This window comes from Melitaea cinxia, chromosome 23 (genome assembly GCF_905220565.1).
Source record: "Melitaea cinxia chromosome 23, ilMelCinx1.1, whole genome shotgun sequence".
Lineage (NCBI taxonomy): Eukaryota > Metazoa > Arthropoda > Insecta > Lepidoptera > Nymphalidae > Melitaea > Melitaea cinxia.
This window is the reverse complement of record NC_059416.1, coordinates 2,605,842-2,624,829: the sequence shown is the minus strand read 5'-3', so window position 1 is coordinate 2,624,829 and position 18,988 is coordinate 2,605,842. Positions and strand designations below refer to the sequence as shown.

The window sequence follows — 18,988 nt, the reverse complement described above, 5'->3', positions numbered from 1 at the left end:
ATATAATAAATTCATACAAAAGAAAAATCAATAGTGTTTATTGTAAATGCTCACAGATTCTGTTCTCATACTCTATCAGAGCTCCGTGCGTTACATAAAATCAGGCGCTCGAACCAAATTATTTTATTGAAGAAACTTTTACCATTCATAAAACCAATATCAATTTGATACAAAACAATTTGTACAAATGACATTACAAAATGGCGGTAACTACTCATTTCAATTTTCTACATTTTTATAAAAGTAAGAAAATTAGTCGACAGATTACTTAATGTAATTAATAAATTAAGTTTACTGTAGTTTCATTGGGTATTGATTTCTAGTTCGAGCGCTTTTAGGAACTCGTTCGCTATAACGTACTTCCGCGCACCGCACTACCGTACGACATATTGCTACTTTAAAAAAATACTATTCTATGGCGATCTGATCTCTTGGAATGAACGTTTAGAGCTACGGTGCCGGAAGCCATGCTAACACATACAAAAAAATAAACAACAATTGTGCGATAATATTCATAAACATTGCCATTTCGAAAAATATTCGATCGCAGATCTTAGCGACTGAGCAAATGTGCTGCTATTACACTACACGTGAGCAAATTGACACTTTTTATTTAATAATCGAAAAATTATATCTAGAAATTTCTTTTCGATCGAATCTCTTCGAAACGGCGACCGTCTTATAGTAACTTACGTGTATAGTAACGTCGCCGAGATATCATCGAATAGGCATTATTAAAATCGAAAAATACAATAAAACGTACACATCAAAATGCATTAATACTTACACCTAATACAAAATGGAAGTATTTATGTACAATATGGCGTCAAAATTTTTCCGAATATATTTGTGCTTTTATACAATTATTAAAACGAGAATGAACGGACTTCTAGAACATTCATAGTCCATTGAATTGGGAGACGTATCGACTTTATATACTATAAAATAAATGTCATGATGTGTTGAATATTTCATAGTCTGTGGTATATGCAGCAAGTAAATGAGTTCACTTTTAATTCCCAAGAAGAAAGAATAAATTTAAATCATATTAGAGTATTTTTTTTATCATTTGACAACTTCTCAACTTTTTTTCTTACAAAATACGGAACTCTTTTTTAATATTCCAAATATAGTTAATCAAAAATATTTGAAGCATGATTTACATTTTTTAAGTAAATTTTTCACCTATAAAAGTAAAGCGATGCGTCGATAATGAAATATCAAAAACCCTAAATACAAAAAGATTACATCCACAGATTATTAAAAATATTACATTATAGAAAAAACACCGATATATGACGTCAAGTTCTAAAAACACATTTTTTTTTTTTCGTTTTCATCATTATTGCTCGGTTTTAAAATTTCATAATTTTCCTCACGACGGTTCATCAAAAAGTAAATAATTTATTGCATTGAAAATAAATAGGCTATATTTCGTTCCGTCGCCTACGCGTCTAGAGCGATTGGTTATAAAGCTCTCTATCACCGCCTATTTTCCTAATGTATCTACTATAGCCGATTAGGAAAAATATATGCATTTTACTTAGTTGGGTAGTGTACGTTTCCTCCTACCCGAAAAGCGACAAGTTAACCGCCCTAGTACCATTAAAAATATCTTTACGTATTCCTCTTCGAAAGTTTCAAAAATTTAACCATCGCCCGCTAAAATCTTTCATACATACAAAAACTCGCACATTCAATCATACAAACATATAATTTCAAAAAACACAAATAAGCGATTATCAAATATTCGGGCTCCTAAAGATTTACAATTAAACGTAATTATAATAAATAATATCAACACGAATCTTAAATAAATAAATACCCCGAAAATGGCGCGTACACACGTGAGGTACATAAAAAACGATATGTCTAAGTGTTAACTTAAAATTTTATTAAGAAAAATCAATAGGATGCAATATTCGACATTAAAATAATATGTATTAATTTTTTTTTTCAAATATAGTTCAAAATGGCTGCCATCGGGGTATCGAGTTAATAAACTTTATAACGATACAAATGTGGTTTTTTATCGCTTCATACTCACATTTGAGCTTGTAAATAATACGTACAAAAGAAAAAAAAAACATCAGTCGTACAGATAATAAATCAAAGTAAAACTCAATGTACATAAATGACAACGGAAAGAAACTGTCTATCGTAATTTAGTTTTGCAGGATTACATTTATAATACGTATATAAAAAATTGTTCTTAAGCTAACTTGTTCATGAATGTTTTTTTTAGTTTTAACACAGTGCTGTCATTATATAATTTTAATTTTTAATCTGTTCAAGTTGTCTATGACATAAAAAAAATCAAATTACACAATAACAACGCCATATAAACATGTTTATAAATCACCCGACAGGTACCACGAAAAATGCATTATATTCCTACGTATACATGTTCCGTTTGACAACTACCTTCGATTTTTAACTATTCGGAGGTAAAAAATAAATATTTCAGTGAGTGTTGTAGCATTTGTACCCTCGAACTAAAGCGGTTAAGGGATGATTTGAGAAAGGTTGAAAGGAAAATAAGGAATGTGACGTTTGGTTTGTTTTTAGGGATAGGTGTCATCAAAAATGGGGTTTTTGTATGATCATCACAACCATGTCGAAACCTCATTGTGTTGAAAAGTGAACCAACTCGTAATTTAGTTTTTTAAGATCTGAACAATCTGATAAGCTAAGTGTATGTATAAACAGATATAGATACATAGAAACTTTAGTATAAAATAATTAAATTATTTATTTATTTTTCAAAAGTTTCAAGCAGATTTAGTAGTGTCAGCTCTATAACATTTTTACGAATTAGACCATTTCTATACTATAGTACGAACGCGCAGCACGAAGAATTTCGTATAGTGACCTTTTTGCCTTCTGCCAGTGGTTCTCAAAATTTTTATATAAAGTACGAAGCTTTAAAAAATCGGTGAGTTTAGAATTTGGGATGTTTGGATCGTTTTTTGCACACTACACTAAATCTACGCTGTCTGTCCGTGGATCGGTCTAGTCACAGAATAAAATATTTTTTGTTTAATCATAGAAAAAGAACCTATATATATATAAAAGTTATTGTGTATATATATATTACTATGTGTACAATTTGGTGGCTATACTTTGTATATGCAAAAAAATCTTAGATCTGTTGCCGTGTGAAAAAAGACACCAATATACACACATTCAAATTTAATAAGTATTAAATGAAAAACGATGAATCTTGTGACTTAAATTTGGTAAAAAAAAGTAAAAAGTTTGACAATCTGTGAATACGGCTATCTACTACTACACTTGTGTGAGCGCAACGGCAATATGTTTATACGCGAGCGACAAAGACAAAAGATGAGGGGTCAATGTACGAAATTCTTCGTGCTCCATGTCCGTAATTTAAACGGTTTATTCACGGATTACGTATGATTTTTATAAGATTTTAAGTCCACTAATGCCAATATTCAGAAAACTCCGATTTAAAAAATTCAGATTACGACCAAACAATATTTTTTTAATATTTGCATCGGGCTCACTCCATGTAATGAAAAGTATAACTAAGCGTTTCGGTAAATTCTTAAAATGGGACACTCTTGAGGCTGAAGAACTAACAGTGCATCATTAGTCTTTATAAAATTAATATTCTTTATTAAAACTCGGTTTTAAAGATTGCTTACTAGTGCTGGTAGTTTTATAGTCGGTTATATGCGGTCAAGTGTCAAGTCTCAGTGGAGACAGCGAATTACTATCACCGCAAGATGGTTTTACAGATTTATTAAGAATTGCTAGCAGCGCTCATTGTGTCGAGGTCGAGGTCGTTTGACATGTGATGTGTGACGTCACAGTGGGGGAAATTGGGGCGGTGTGTGCTACAATGGGGCAGTAATTAATTTTCTTTACCATGAGATGGTTTTAAGGGCCTACTGAGTACTCACTATCCTTCATAGTTTCAAAGTCTGCTATCGGTGGTGTTGTGTGACGTCACAGTCGGCGGGGACAGTGGGGTGGCGGTTAGGTGTCCAGGAGTCAGTGAGTGTTTGTGGCAGCGACGAGGTGGTTCTGCTGTGCGTGCGGCGGTCAGCTGGCGGCGGGGCGGGCGGCGGGGCGGGCGGCGGGGCGGGCGGCGGGGCGGGCGGCGGGGCGGGCGGCAGGGCGGGCGGGCGCCAGCAGGTGGGCGGGCACGGGCACGGGCCGCAGGCGCGCCGGGACCTTCTTCTGCGGACACAGCACCTGCGCACACGGTGTACACACATGTAAGTATAGGCTCCAGATAACTGTGTAGACTGGCCGGTTTTGATGTAGTCAATTCGGGTGTGGCAGTGGCGAGCGAGTATTAAAACTCGGTGAAAACCGGAGCGGTTGTTTCTAAATTTAAAGAAAATCTATTTTCGTACGGCATAATTCTTAGGCGAATTGTACTAACGTAGATCACTGTGTGGTTACAGCAGTATAATATAGTCATCCCCTCTCTTCCCGTGGATATCTATCAGACAACTAAGTGATAGCACATTTCCACTACCATCTTGGAACTGTTAAAACCGAACAATGGCGGGATAACCAACCGACTGCTGACTTTCAAATACGCAGGCTGAAGACGGGCAGCAGCGTCTTTGGTGCGACAAAGCCCTCCCATCCCTGCGGTCACCATCCCGCCCGCCCAATGTGGTGACTTTGGGCAAAACACACGAGTACGCGCCAAAAATTTCGGCCCTTAGTTCCCGGTACCCTACTTTTCGCTTACGTAAGATTGCCGGTAGCGCGAACTTGGCGAACCCTATCTCCAATAGTGGACTGCCATAAGCTGAAGTGAAGTTAAAATATAAGTATTTTAACTGACAAAACTAAAACGTATATATTTCGACGGTAAATAAAAGAGCAATACAATATCAAAATAGCCTCACCCGTCTGGCAAACACGAAACATCCCTTATCTTCGTCGCTGGGCGCGGTGGGTGGAGACAGTTGAAGGTCGGGAGGTCGGCACTCCTTGCCCTCCTCGTCTACGGAATACATATTTATTATTATAAATACTGTAAATATGTAATTCTGCCGTGCCTACATAAAAAACAGTAACTGTTTTATTTATATATTTTGTACGACTATGTCGGTTAACAAGTCATTCACTTGATGGTAAGTGGATATCGCAGCTTGTGGTCACACCAACATCAGGAGCATTGCAAGCGCGTTGCCGACTCTTACTTTCCGCCGGAGCTCTGACTTTTTTATTCACCACAGAAACACATGGTGAGTATGCGCAACATACATGAGTTAAAAACTAATGGAGGCCTATGTCCAGCAGTAGACTGCAATAGGCCGAAATGATGATGATGATGACACAAACACAACCCTCCTTGAGAGCATTATTATTGAGCTGTGATCTTCTGTTAGATCGAGATACTTTCCCAGTCAGGCTGCTCGAGATTTTGAACAGGATATATCCTGGTAGTAGTATATAAAGGTACCTTAGTAAAAGTAGTTCAGTAATAACATAAATTAAGACGTAATAAAGTGAATCGCTTCACCCGAACTGAACACGTTGAGCTCCGTGTAGCAGCCGGTCTCGATCATCTCGCGCTGCCAGGGGATGCTGACGGAGCCCGTGTTGAACTTGCCGTAGAACGTGTCGTCGGCCGCGTCCAGGTTCACGCCCTTCACCGTCGAGAACTGCTCGATGTCCAGCACGTCCTTCGCGTACACGGCGTGAGGCTGCGGTGACAGATAGACACACATTAATGGATAGATTGGAGGATGTTGGAGGCGCGTGAAGAACCGATGTGGAGTGTGTGTGCGCGTGTGTGTCTGTGGCCACTCACGTCGGGCACGAAGGGCGCGTCCAGCAGGCCGGCCTCGAGGCGCGCCCAGTTGAGGCGCGTGAAGAACCGGTGTGGAGTGTGTGTGCGCGTGTGTGTCTGTGGCCACTCACGTCGGGCACGAAGGGCGCGTCCAGCAGGCCGGCCTCGAGGCGCGCCCAGTTGAGGCGCGTGAAGAACCGGTGTGGAGTGTGTGTGCGCGTGTGTGTCTGTGGCCACTCACGTCGGGCACGAAGGGCGCGTCCAGCAGGCCGGCCTCGAGGCGCGCCCAGTTGAGGCGCGTGAAGAACCGGTGTGGAGTGTGTGTGCGCGTGTGTGTCTGTGGCCACTCACGTCGGGCACGAAGGGCGCGTCCAGCAGGCCGGCCTCGAGGCGCGCCCAGTTGAGGCGCGTGAAGAACCGGTGTGGAGTGTGTGTGCGCGTGTGTGTCTGTGGCCACTCACGTCGGGCACGAAGGGCGCGTCCAGCAGGCCGGCCTCGAGGCGCGCCCAGTTGAGGCGCGTGAAGAACCGGTGTGGAGTGTGTGTGCGCGTGTGTGTCTGTGGCCACTCACGTCGGGCACGAAGGGCGCGTCCAGCAGGCCGGCCTCGAGGCGCGCCCAGTTGAGGCGCGTGAAGAACCGGTGTGGAGTGTGTGTGCGCGTGTGTGTCTGTGGCCACTCACGTCGGGCACGAAGGGCGCGTCCAGCAGGCCGGCCTCGAGGCGCGCCCAGTTGAGGCGCGTGAAGAACCGGTGTGGAGTGTGTGTGCGCGTGTGTGTCTGTGGCCACTCACGTCGGGCACGAAGGGCGCGTCCAGCAGGCCGGCCTCGAGGCGCGCCCAGTTGAGGCGCGTGAAGAACCGGTGTGGAGTGTGTGTGCGCGTGTGTGTCTGTGGCCACTCACGTCGGGCACGAAGGGCGCGTCCAGCAGGCCGGCCTCGAGGCGCGCCCAGTTGAGGCGCGTGAAGAACCGGTGTGGAGTGTGTGTGCGCGTGTGTGTCTGTGGCCACTCACGTCGGGCACGAAGGGCGCGTCCAGCAGGCCGGCCTCGAGGCGCGCCCAGTTGAGGCGCGTGAAGAACCGGTGTGGAGTGTGTGTGCGCGTGTGTGTCTGTGGCCACTCACGTCGGGCACGAAGGGCGCGTCCAGCAGGCCGGCCTCGAGGCGCGCCCAGTTGAGGCGCGTGAAGAACCGGTGTGGAGTGTGTGTGCGCGTGTGTGTCTGTGGCCACTCACGTCGGGCACGAAGGGCGCGTCCAGCAGGCCGGCCTCGAGGCGCGCCCAGTTGAGGCGCGTGAAGAACCGGTGTGGAGTGTGTGTGCGCGTGTGTGTCTGTGGCCACTCACGTCGGGCACGAAGGGCGCGTCCAGCAGGCCGGCCTCGAGGCGCGCCCAGTTGAGGCGCGTGAAGAACCGGTGTGGAGTGTGTGTGCGCGTGTGTGTCTGTGGCCACTCACGTCGGGCACGAAGGGCGCGTCCAGCAGGCCGGCCTCGAGGCGCGCCCAGTTGAGGCGCGTGAAGAACCGGTGTGGAGTGTGTGTGCGCGTGTGTGTCTGTGGCCACTCACGTCGGGCACGAAGGGCGCGTCCAGCAGGCCGGCCTCGAGGCGCGCCCAGTTGAGGCGCGTGAAGAACCGGTGCTGCTTGACCTGCGCGGCGCCGCGCCGGCCCGCCGCCGCCCCGAGGCGCGCGCCCGCGCTCTTGGCCAGCAGCGCGCCGCACAGCGCGCGCGCGCACTCGCTGAACTTCGACGAGTACTTCTCCTGCTCGTGCTGCCGTCGTACGAAAGGTAACTCCGTTAGATTGACGACGGCATTAGCTACCGATAGCGATCGGGTTATAATTGTGATTTTTTACATCACATTCGTGTTGATACAATGTAAGGTTTCATTATTAAAGACATAACTATAATACAAAAATTGACAATTAGTGGTGCACAAAATAGGTATTAAATATCTGTTTTATAAGTCACCAACACAACATACGTACACGTATTTATAACATGTGGGGTTTTTTTTTATAAACTAGGTCGGCAAACAAGCGTACGGCTCAACAACAGATGCATCACAAGGGCGTTGCCGACCCTACCTCACAATCCTCCCAGGAGCTCTGGTCACTTTACTCATCAACAGGAACGTAACACTGCATGAAAACAGTATGATAAAGCTTTAAATTAAGAACCATCGAATTTTAGGGGAAGGGGGGAGGGCGCTTTCTCCGGTACCACTGGCACCCTTCGGAACCCCATGGTTATGGAGATATTCATGTTTAAAGTTTTGAGATTAGAAGAAGAATTTTGCAGCTTTCACACGTTATTTTTACATTTCACACGTCATTTTCGAACAGGAGTAATGGTCTTAGATCTTTACCTATTACAGTTATTTAGACAAAAACAATGTATTTAAGCTTACATTTCTTTGGAGCGAAACGATAAGTGGCGCGCCATTTTTTTAAAGCATCTATCTCTCAGTCGTTAGACATCAGTTGTATCATTTGGTAAAAAAACCGTGTAAAATGTGAAAATAACGTGTGAAAGCTACGTAACGGAGCAAGAGTAACGTAACTCACGTATCGTTTGTTGATCTTGCAGTCGAGATCGTTTTTACGTACTCCTGTTCGAAAATTACTTGTAGCTCCCCCTCCACCCTTCACTCCCCAAACCCCATATTTGATGGTTCTTAATCTAAAGCATAGCCAACAGTATTGTTCAGCTGTGATCTTTTGTAAGGGCGAGGTACTACCCCAGTTAGGCTGCTCCATATTTTGAGCAGGGAGTTTCCTGCTGTACCCTACTGTGAGGGTTTAAGAATATTTTAAGGTATACACTGACCTTAACTCTCCTATCGACTTCTTCTCTTTTGACCTTTTCCTTGCGAGCGCGGAACGGCGCCCGACCTTCTATCATCTCGTATACGAGACAACCGAATGAAAACCAATCTGGACTAAACGTATACCTCTCATTGTCTATAACCTGTAGAAGACGTACAAAAACATTTGAAGTATTTTATTCTATAAATACTCTTCCTCACAAATTCTAATAATTCGAAATAAATTTTATAAAATTCATGCTGACACCGTTCTATCTCTCTTCAAACTTCAATGACAGCCAGCCAGGCGTGGCAAAGTTTAACTAAAGAGATTCTATAAGTATTTCTTTATATAGATATAACAAACGAGAGGAGACAGCTAACAGAGATTTACACGAATCAGACACAGGAGATGTCTGACTTTTTAGTCTTCTAAACTTCAGAAGCAACACATTAGATTTTGATATGAACTGGTACATATTTAATAAAAAAAACAAATGAAGATGCCCAATGGAAAAAATCACATAAAACCTCACAAAATGATAAAATATGGACAAATGCAGTCAAAAATTTTATACCGAGTTATGAGATCTATAAGAATTTGGTCTATGTTTGTCCATATTTTATAAGGTTTTATGAAGTTCTATACGGTGTACGTAATCGATTGTAATTCAAATCGATTTGTAAAGGTGTGGACTGACATTAGACTTTAAGGAATATTTTTATTTTATTTTTTATGCTTGGTGAATAAACGTCTTTATTATTATTATTAATAGTTACCTCGGGCGCCATGTACCCCACCGTCCCGACCCGCCCCCTCACACTTCCCCCCTCAGGGACGTCCACAGCTAGCCCCAAGTCGGAGATACGGACATGACCAGCATCGTCCAGTAAAATATTCTCCGGTTTACAATCCCTGGAATAGATAACGTCAAAAGTTTATGATAACTGTCTCATGAGCGCGTAAGCAATTAGATGTTATAATTTACAATTAACGGCTTACGCAGAACAACAATAACTTACCTTCTTAACTTAATTACATTAATTAATTAATTTGTCAGACATATGTCGATATATGAATTATCTTGCGTATGTACTGGATCATTTTCATTAAACATATAAGGGTACATATCTGTTGAAATGTATGAAAATAAATGTTGGCAAACAATCATCATAATCATCATCATCATCATCATCATCATCATCATCATCATCATCATCTTTTCAACCTATCACAGTCGAAAGTGCGAACTTGTGGATATAGACCTCCACAAGTTCGCACCAAAAATGGCGTGAACTCGTGTATGTTGCCCATAGTCACCACGCTGGGCAGACGGGTTGGTAACCGCAGGGCTGACCTTGTTTCACCGAAGACGCTGCTGCCCGTCTGCGACCGATGTATTTGAAAGCCAGCAGTTGGATGGTTATCCCGCCATCGCTCGGCTTTTTAAGTTCCAAGGTAGTAGTGGAACTGTGTTATCCCATTAATTATGCAAACAAAATTTCATAAAAATCGGTCTAGCCGTTTCGGAGGTGTTTGGCAAAAAACACCGAGACACGAGAATTTTACGTATTAGAATTAGATCATAAATCTAAAAACTTTGTTTAAACGCGCTAATCTCAGGATTAACTAGTTAGAATTAAGTCTATTTATTGCGGAAGGCTATTTTTTCCTAAAATTAACGCGGGTGAAACCGCAGGACACGGCTAGCCGTACTATATGTATCCGTACTCCGAGTCTGGTTAGAAGAACAAAATAGTTTGGTAAACAAGCGTAAAATTAACCTGATGGTAAGCGATTACCATAGCTTATAGCTGCCTGCCTGCGACGATAGAAGTATCGCTAACACGTTGCCGACCCTACCCTTACCATAGAAACACGACACTGATGGATAAATTTATTTCTGATCCTCTATAAAATCGAGGTAATTCCCTAGTTAGACTTGTGGCGTATCCACACATATATTAACTATTTAATAATAAAACCTCAATTTATATTTTTTATTAAAATATTTTTTGATACATGTCAAGGATTTGTATTTTGAATTTTTCTTCATAAGTTACGTTTTACAATTTATTAATTCTATTGTATATTTTGCTACGTAAACATTGTTTTATATTGTTATTTTTCTTTAGTAAAAAGTCGGTAGATATATCGAATATTTTAATTAGTACTTCATCAGTTAAATAGCACATTCCCTAAAGACTGTTCCAGATTTCGAGCAGGATAATTTCTTGTGGGTATTAATTAAAACAACAACAAAGAGTCAAGGTCACCTGTAGACGATGCCCATCTTGTGTAGATGTTCGAGTCCGCAGGCGACCTGGGCTGCATAGAAACGCGACCTCTCCAGCCCTAGACCCGTGTCCGCACCACCCATGTTGTAGATGTGGAACTTTAGATCACCGCCTGTAATAATAATAATAATAATGTATATTATGATGATTCCGCCTATAATATCCTACTGCTGCGTATTCGCTTGGCTTCGTTTCCCATGTAGAAGGCTCAGAGCTTAATCCACTACGTTGCTCCACTGCAGGTTGGCGGATGTATTCCCTAAGCTCCATCCAAAAATAAGTCTTATTATGTAAACAAACCCCTTACCGAAAGAAAAATACGGACAATAAATGTATGATTTAATGAATAAATGAATAACTGAAAGAATAAATGAGTGATCGCTCCATCCAACGTTGAAAAACAATAAAGTGATAAATCTCACCATTCATAATAGTGAGTACGAGACAGAGCGCGTCCTTAGTCTCATACGCGTACGCAAGGTTCACAACGAAGCGAGAATTAATCCGCTGTAATATCTGCTTCTCTATTAACACCATCGCCTCCCCTTTTCTCTTCTTTATCCGCTTTTTCTCCAGCTTCTTACAAGCGTACATTTTACCCGTTGCGCGTACCTGGAACATTGTTCACAATGGTTGTTATTAACTTAAACATGAGTACCAAACTTTGTTCGGTAAACCTTGTTCTATATGTTTCAAAGTATAAATTGAACATGTAAGTTAAAACTATACATTGTTTTTACTGCAGAGTGTATGAAGTTATGTATTAGATATAAAAGTTTTGTTTACTACAAATTAATTGAATGTGGTCAACAAAAATGTAGATTTTGAGGACAATATTACATTAGTTGCCATTATTATAACTTGCCATATAATTTGTAAATTCGACAAAAAGCCGTCTTTTTTAAATAATAAAATAAATTTATTGCCACATATATACCAATTAAGGAAACAAGTTTAAGAAATGTTTATAAAAAAAAGTATATAAAGACATTATATACATAAACCATATTAAAATTTGCAAAAATATAATCTTGACAATAATTTGGATGGGAAACAGGAAGTGAGCCCAGCTTGAGCTAACACAGAAAGAAGGTCCTTCTCAAAATACTTATGAGCTATTGAGTGTCAATGTGTGTTGAGAAATATATGGATAAGGACTCTCTCGAATGGCATGCTCACGCTTAATTGTGTAATAAAGCTGTTATTAAAGTGAATAATCAAGAAAAATCGCAAGTGAGAACTAGAAGGAACGTTTTTTCCGGCGGAAAAATCATCTCACGAGATGTGGTCTTATTAAAATCCTTCACCTTCCTAACATTTTAATCCCACGCCCAACTAATACGCTTCATACATAACTATAAATAGTTTTTATAAAAAATACTATATTAAGAGTATACATGATGAATAAGATATATAAGGAGATAAAGATTTCGAAGCCCGTTTGAATTTCTGATTTTCTTTTTGATTTTTTCAATATAGTATATTTTATTCACTAACTGTGCATATAGCTGGCAAACAGTACCTGACAAGCGCAGACCTCTCCGAAGCCGCCCTTTCCAAGCACGCGGTACATTCGAAAGGTGTGTTGAGTGACCGGCTGAGCTTCCAGCCATTTCCACTGCAAATAGCGATGGAAGTACATGGAGTGTTCGAATTCAGCAAAGGGTTCGCCCGCTAGGAATGACTTCACACATCGTATACACTCGCTGAAGATGTCCTTTGAACCGCCTGCAATAACGCACCAATGTTAGCGGATATGTCATTACTACGTGACTTATATTAAGGTAGGGGACAGTAGATTTATTTTGATCGAAATTTTTGAGCTGTCCGACTGCGGAGGAACTTCAACCTTACCGTAGATTAGAGCTAAACAATACTGCTATCAAGTAAAGCTTCGTTCCTGTAGTGGTTAAGGTAAGCAAAGAGTTTAAGGTGGGTTGGGAGTCGGTTTGACAAAGCACTTGCGATAATACTGGTCTTGCAGTCGTCTATAGATAATCGCGTACCATCGGGCGGACCTACACTTGTTTGCTAACCTAGTGGTATAAAAAAAAATTGTTTTCACAGTAAAATAAATAAACGTTTTACAATTTAACGGTCCCGAGCAGGATGAAATCCTGAGTGATAAAGAAACACAACCAGAAACATAAATACAAATCTTTAGGTGTTCTCGTAGCCCTGGAACATTGGCGATGCTATTTTAGAGAACGATCAAACTCACACAGTCAATACAGACCACAGCGCGCTTAAGTGGTTCCTTTCACTGGATGACCCAACAGGTAAGCTCGTTTGCTGGGGAGTTCGACTCTCATCCTTCAATTTTATTTTGAAGCACCGACGTGGATAATATTATCCCTGACGCTTTATCCAGTGTCGTCCCCGTTTCAGCAGTCACTACTGCCAATTCTATCGCGACTTCTAGTGACGATTGGTATAAAAATATTTATAATGGCTGCCTCGATAAACCAGAAAACTTTCCAAATTTCCGAATCAAAAATGAAGTCCTGTTGCGACTTAGCAAAAATAAACATTAACTTACAGATGAGAACTACCATTAGAATTACGCAATAAGATTATGGCTTACGGGATAAAATATCTACTCGGAGATGGTATTCTGGTGTTATAACGTAACTTCACCAGGCTACTCACCTTCGAGCAACTTACTCGCGTCATCAATGACATCTGGTGGAACGACGTCCGTGACCGCCTCCCCGTCCTCTGTCTTCAGGTACCGTCCGAAGAGTTCTACGGCGAGGGCAGTCCGAGTCTCGTCCACTTCCACCTCGTACCTTTCCGCCTAGAATGTGTTGATATTTATTTTATTAAAACAACGACAAATTAACATCTACATAAATAAAGTGACAATTCGTAGGATCAGTGGAGTGATAATTTTTGGACTCTAATAAATAAAAAAAAAACAATACTACTGAGATATTAGTTTAAATTAAGTTTTTAAAGGTTTTATGTCATACAACGATTTATGTGTTTAGTGAGATGCGTTTTCTTGCTGGAGAGAAGTTAGACGTGCATATAGTAAGTATTTAAAAAATAATTAAAAAATCAAATCTCACGAATCGCTTTACTTCACTACACTGAAATGCGTTTTTGAATCGTCATTTTACAAATTAGACCGCAGAGAAGAATCGGTAGAATCTCCTTAGTTACTCAAACTACTATTTATTAATCAAACATCTTTATCATTTTTATCGTCTTGATTCGAATGAAACCAAACTTTAAAACTAATCCATGGTTAGTTAGTTTGCTTTACAAATATTTTATCAGTAAAGCTTTTTGGACAAGATTATATAAATGACTAGCTGTGCGTCCCGCGATTTCGTCCGCGTGAAATTTAACAAAAAAATATATGGTCCAGGTCGTAGTTACAAAATAAATAAATTTCTAAAAAGAAGTAGCCTAAGTTACTCCTTACGGTTCAACCGTTTCAGACATTAGCTGGAAAAGACAGACAGACAGACACAAAAATTGTAAAAAAATTTATTTTGGTATATGTACCGAGTATACATCCATATGCATTTAGTAAAAAGCGGTTACATTAATATTACAAACAGACGCTCCAATTTTATTTATTTGTATGGATGAAGATGTTTGGGTCTTTAATAGCATTGGTTATCCGTATGCTAATTAACACATTAAATTGGGTATTGACGAATTTTAAAACAGTAAGGGCGATCGAAGTTAGTCCTGATAATTTGTTTAGCCAATTTCTTTTTGTTTCCATTTTATATTGTTTTATTGCTATTTTTAATTTAAATTGAATATATTTTGACGCTTTTCTTTTGACTTAAGTGTTAATTCAACTGCATGTAATCAGAAATAGTATATTGCGTCCAAACTTATAAATTGACATACAATTTATGTTGAAATAAAATTGAAAATTATCTTAACTAAACAAGCTTAAAACAATATTTAATTTAAGACTACTATTTTAATTATATTGTGATGCGAAAGTTTGTTATTTTTATTGGTCTGTAATATAAAATTGGACAGCGTGGGACGTCCTGCAGCCCGCTGGTCCGACGATCTACGTAAGATTGCCGGTGTAGGCTGGATGAGGATTGCGGAAATCCGGGATGCTTGGCACCAACTTGGGAGGCCTATGTCCAGTAGTGGACTACGATAGGCTGAAGTGAGTGAATATAAAACTGAGTTTGCAATTTTAAACGAACGGCTGACTCTCCTTTGTGTCTTCTCTATCCCACTTCACACTATCAAAATCTTCTATGCCAAATTTTTGAGAATCTACTAGCTAGTCACTAGATAGTATAAAACAAAGTCGCTTTCTCTGTCCCTATGTATGCTTAAAACTTTAAAACTACGGAACGGATTTTGATGGGGGTTTTTTTTAATAGATAGAGTGATTGAAGAGGAAGGTTTATATGTATAATACATGCATAATATAATAGAGGAACACTGATAGTTTTTGCAACCGTGCAAAGCCGGGGCGGATCGCTAGTTATTCATATAAAACTAATATGAATGACTAAAAATATATTCAGATAGGGCATAGGAGGAAGTATCTTGTTCAAAATATGGAGCAACACGACTGGGGAAGTACCTTACAGCTAAATAACACTGGTACCAAGTAGTACAGCGATGCTGTAGTGAGTACGGTAGCGAGAGCTTCTGGAGTGTGTCAGGACTAGTCGATAATGCGCCATATGTGCGTTATCTGCTAACTCTAGTCGGATCGTGCGCTTTTGGCCACCTTTGTAATAAAAAAAGTCAGATACGTATTCGACTCACGCTTAACCGGTTTTTTAATTACGTGGCTTACCTTTTAAGTTTTAGTCGAGAGTTTGAGATAACGTAACTTGTGGTACATTTAAAATGTTATATTAAAATATAGATTAACATTTCTTTTGATTGCGACTCATTAGCGCATAAACTCGATGGAATCTTAGGACTTGTAAGTATACCTAAAACATTTTATAATAACCTTAAAATTTTATGGTGACTATTAAAAAAGGTATTTTAAGATTATCATTAAAAAATCAAATTTCAGTATTAATGTAAGCAATTAAAATAACAATTCAAACAACTATGTTGCCAAATTCTATACTTACGTAACACCTGAAATCTTCTTAATATATATAAATTACGCGTCACGCTAATTGTCCGCGATGGACTCCCTAAACTACTTAACCGATTTTAAACTGCATACCGTGTGCAGTTTGATCCAACTTAAAAGATAGGCTATATTTTATTTCGATAGAAATAATTATTATATTAACAAAAAAAAAAATAAAAAAATAAAAAAAAATAAGTCGGTACGAAGTTCGCCAAGCCAGCTAGTTATGATATAAAAAAATAACATTGTATATACACGTATAACGTACAAACGAATGCACTAAATTGTTTTTTTTTTTTTTTTTGTGTCCATTATTGCCAAGACGACGTGCGTATAAAAAAATTAAAAAAGGCGATGACTAAGGAAAAAAATAAATAGACACCAGCTCTACTAGTTGTGTTTTTTAATAAAACTGTACCTAATATTTATCGAAGGTGCAAATATTTTATTTTTATTTTTTAATTTATTTTTATTTTATATTTACATTGAACAGAAACGCAACACTGTGTGAATCAGTATTATTTAGAAATTATTTCGAACAGGAGTAATGGTCTTACATCTTTGCCTACTACAGTTATTTAGACAACAACAATGCATTTAAGCTTACATTGCTTTGGAGCGAAACGATAAGTGGCGCGCCATTTTTTTTAAAAGCATCTATCTCTCAGTCGTTAAACATCAGTTGTATCATTTGCTAAAAAACCGTGTAAAAACGTTAAAATAACGTGTAAAATGTGAAAATAATGTGTAAAATGTGAAAATAACGTGCAGAACGGAGCATGAGTAACGTGAGTTGTATCGTTTGTTGATCTTGCAGTCGAGATCGTTTTTACGTACTCCTGTTCGAAAATAGCTTGTTAAAGCTGCAGCACGGAGCATAAGTGGCACTTCCCGCAGCGCCGGAGGTGGAGTCAGACGCGGAGCTTGAAGGAATTATAACAGCTTTAAATTCTTCTTTTAATCTTAAAACTTTAACCAGGGACATTTCCATAACCATTGGTTTCCGAATGATGGCAGTGTTACCTAATGTAGCTCCCCCTCCACCCTTCACCCCCCCAAACCACATATTCGATGGTTCTTAATCTAAAGCATAGCCAACAGTATTGTTCAACTGTGATCTTCTGTAAGGGCGAGGTACTTCCCCAGTCGGGCTGCTCCAAATTATGAGCCGGATTTTTCCTGCTGTGGCCCACCTCAGTTATGTTGCCAAACGAACACAAATGATTTCGCCAATGTCACATATAAAGTATTGACGGTATTTTTAATCTTCTATTAAATGATAAATAAATAATAAAAAAAAACGACTTGTCAACTTATGTAAGCCAGGTACAACCGTCGATGCGATCTGACGCGCTCATCATTATCGCCTACCCACGCGCTTGCCACTGAAACGTTCCGCACTTATCTGTATGATAAATAAATGAAAAATAAAATACTCGCTCCGGCCGACGGTTAATATTAAATTAGTTAACGTTTCAATGGTTTACGTCAAATTGCGTTTTATGTTATATTTTGTAGGTTTGGAAGAATATTTAGGTTTTTGATAACTTTTTTAAGCCGACTATAAATAACTGTGTTTGCTCGGAAACGAAAAAAATAACCGACTTCAATTACACCGACAAGTAATACAACGTAGGTAAACGAGAAATAGTTAAGTAAATACGCATAATTAGAAAAATTCAAAAAGTGCTGTATGTTCTCAACTTTTTACAGGTGGATATATATATATTATAGCTGTTCGTTTGTCTTTATAAAACTAGAGAGGCTGGACCGATTTGGAGCTTAATGAAGGTTTAAACGGCGAGAAACATATGATTAAGTAACGGAAAATAGTAAAAACGACAATTTAATTTTCCAATTCAAATTCTCCTCGCTGTGAAACATCTGATTATTTGTCAACAAATTGTCACTTGGTTGTCAAATATTTATAGGTGTGTTCAGAAAGTCTTCTCTATATTTTTCAAAAATAAATGTAGGTGATACGAAGTTCACCGGCTCATCTAGTTTGTCGATACAAATTGAAATCAGCTTATTCTAATATGTAGGATTTTATTTTTGTGTTACCTACACATTAGGAATTCTAAACATTTTTGAATATCATATCAGCTTATTCCGTTTTATAACAAAAAAAAAAAAAAAAATTACAACAGTACTTAACAGTCATCGTATAAAATAACAAATTTATCGTCATTATAAATAGTAATTGGAATAATTAGTAATTATAGTTAATTAAATTCTAAAAATTATTATTAAGCACTTAATTTAATTTGCGTTTTTTGCTACCGTAGGTAACGTTGAAGATGTTCGCATTTTATTACTTAAAATCCGTTTTTTTTTAAGCATAAAAATAACTACAAACGAGTAACTGCCGAGTTTCTTGTCGATTCTTCTTTGCAAAATCTACATTCCGAATCGGTGGTAACTTCACTCTTAACGATAATAAAAATTTTAATTTGTAAGATGACGTTTTTTTTGGATTTTGATTTCACATTCTGTGTGATGTACTGACCGCATCTAGGAAGCTGTTGTATTTGTGGTAGTTGGGTCGGTTCCGCTCGCAGAACTGCCGGAACAACAGCTTGCCGATAGGCTGCTGGTCCACCACGTAGTCGTAGTCTACATCTGAAATAGAAAAAACGCATTTCATTCAACGCACGCTATCCACCATTTCATCTAATATATAAAAATCTCGTGAAATTTTTTATGGCGTTTTCTTAATGTATATATTTGGTAGTACTGAGAATATTAGTAATCTATTTATGATATCCGTAGATGATAATCGTTTCCCTATAGAGGTACATATAGATGTGCCAGAACAACGTTTGCCGTCTGCCAGTATAATACTATGACACAAGAACAAGTCTTGCTTTTTAATAACATTTTGATAATTCATCTTTGGTTAAAATATATTGACTGATTGTTGAAGTACCCTGTAGGTTTTGATTCCCTTGCGAGTGTCGAAAATTTACAGCATTAACGACTGTATCTTTTGATGGCGATGGCTTGAAGAGAAGAAGTT

General features: G+C 39.3%; 1 protein-coding gene across 1 annotated transcript in view; it reads right to left on the bottom strand.

The window, feature by feature from the left end:
• Nucleotides 1–3,548: 3,548 nt before the first annotated feature.
• LOC123664931 (G protein-coupled receptor kinase 2) overlaps nt 3,549–18,988 on the bottom strand; it is a 98,235-nt gene continuing 82,795 nt past the window's right edge. Inside the window, exons 3-14 of the mRNA XM_045599299.1 lie at nt 18,479–18,591; nt 13,530–13,677; nt 12,403–12,608; nt 11,303–11,492; nt 10,860–10,992; nt 9,363–9,498; nt 8,606–8,746; nt 7,344–7,547; nt 5,513–5,696; nt 4,893–4,990; nt 4,117–4,221; nt 3,549–3,617 (exon numbers count right to left, since the gene is read on the bottom strand). Of these exons, the coding sequence (XP_045455255.1) occupies nt 3,549–3,617; nt 4,117–4,221; nt 4,893–4,990; nt 5,513–5,696; nt 7,344–7,547; nt 8,606–8,746; nt 9,363–9,498; nt 10,860–10,992; nt 11,303–11,492; nt 12,403–12,608; nt 13,530–13,677; nt 18,479–18,591 (1,727 nt within the window). The remainder of the gene's footprint in view (nt 3,618–4,116; nt 4,222–4,892; nt 4,991–5,512; nt 5,697–7,343; nt 7,548–8,605; nt 8,747–9,362; nt 9,499–10,859; nt 10,993–11,302; nt 11,493–12,402; nt 12,609–13,529; nt 13,678–18,478; nt 18,592–18,988) is intronic.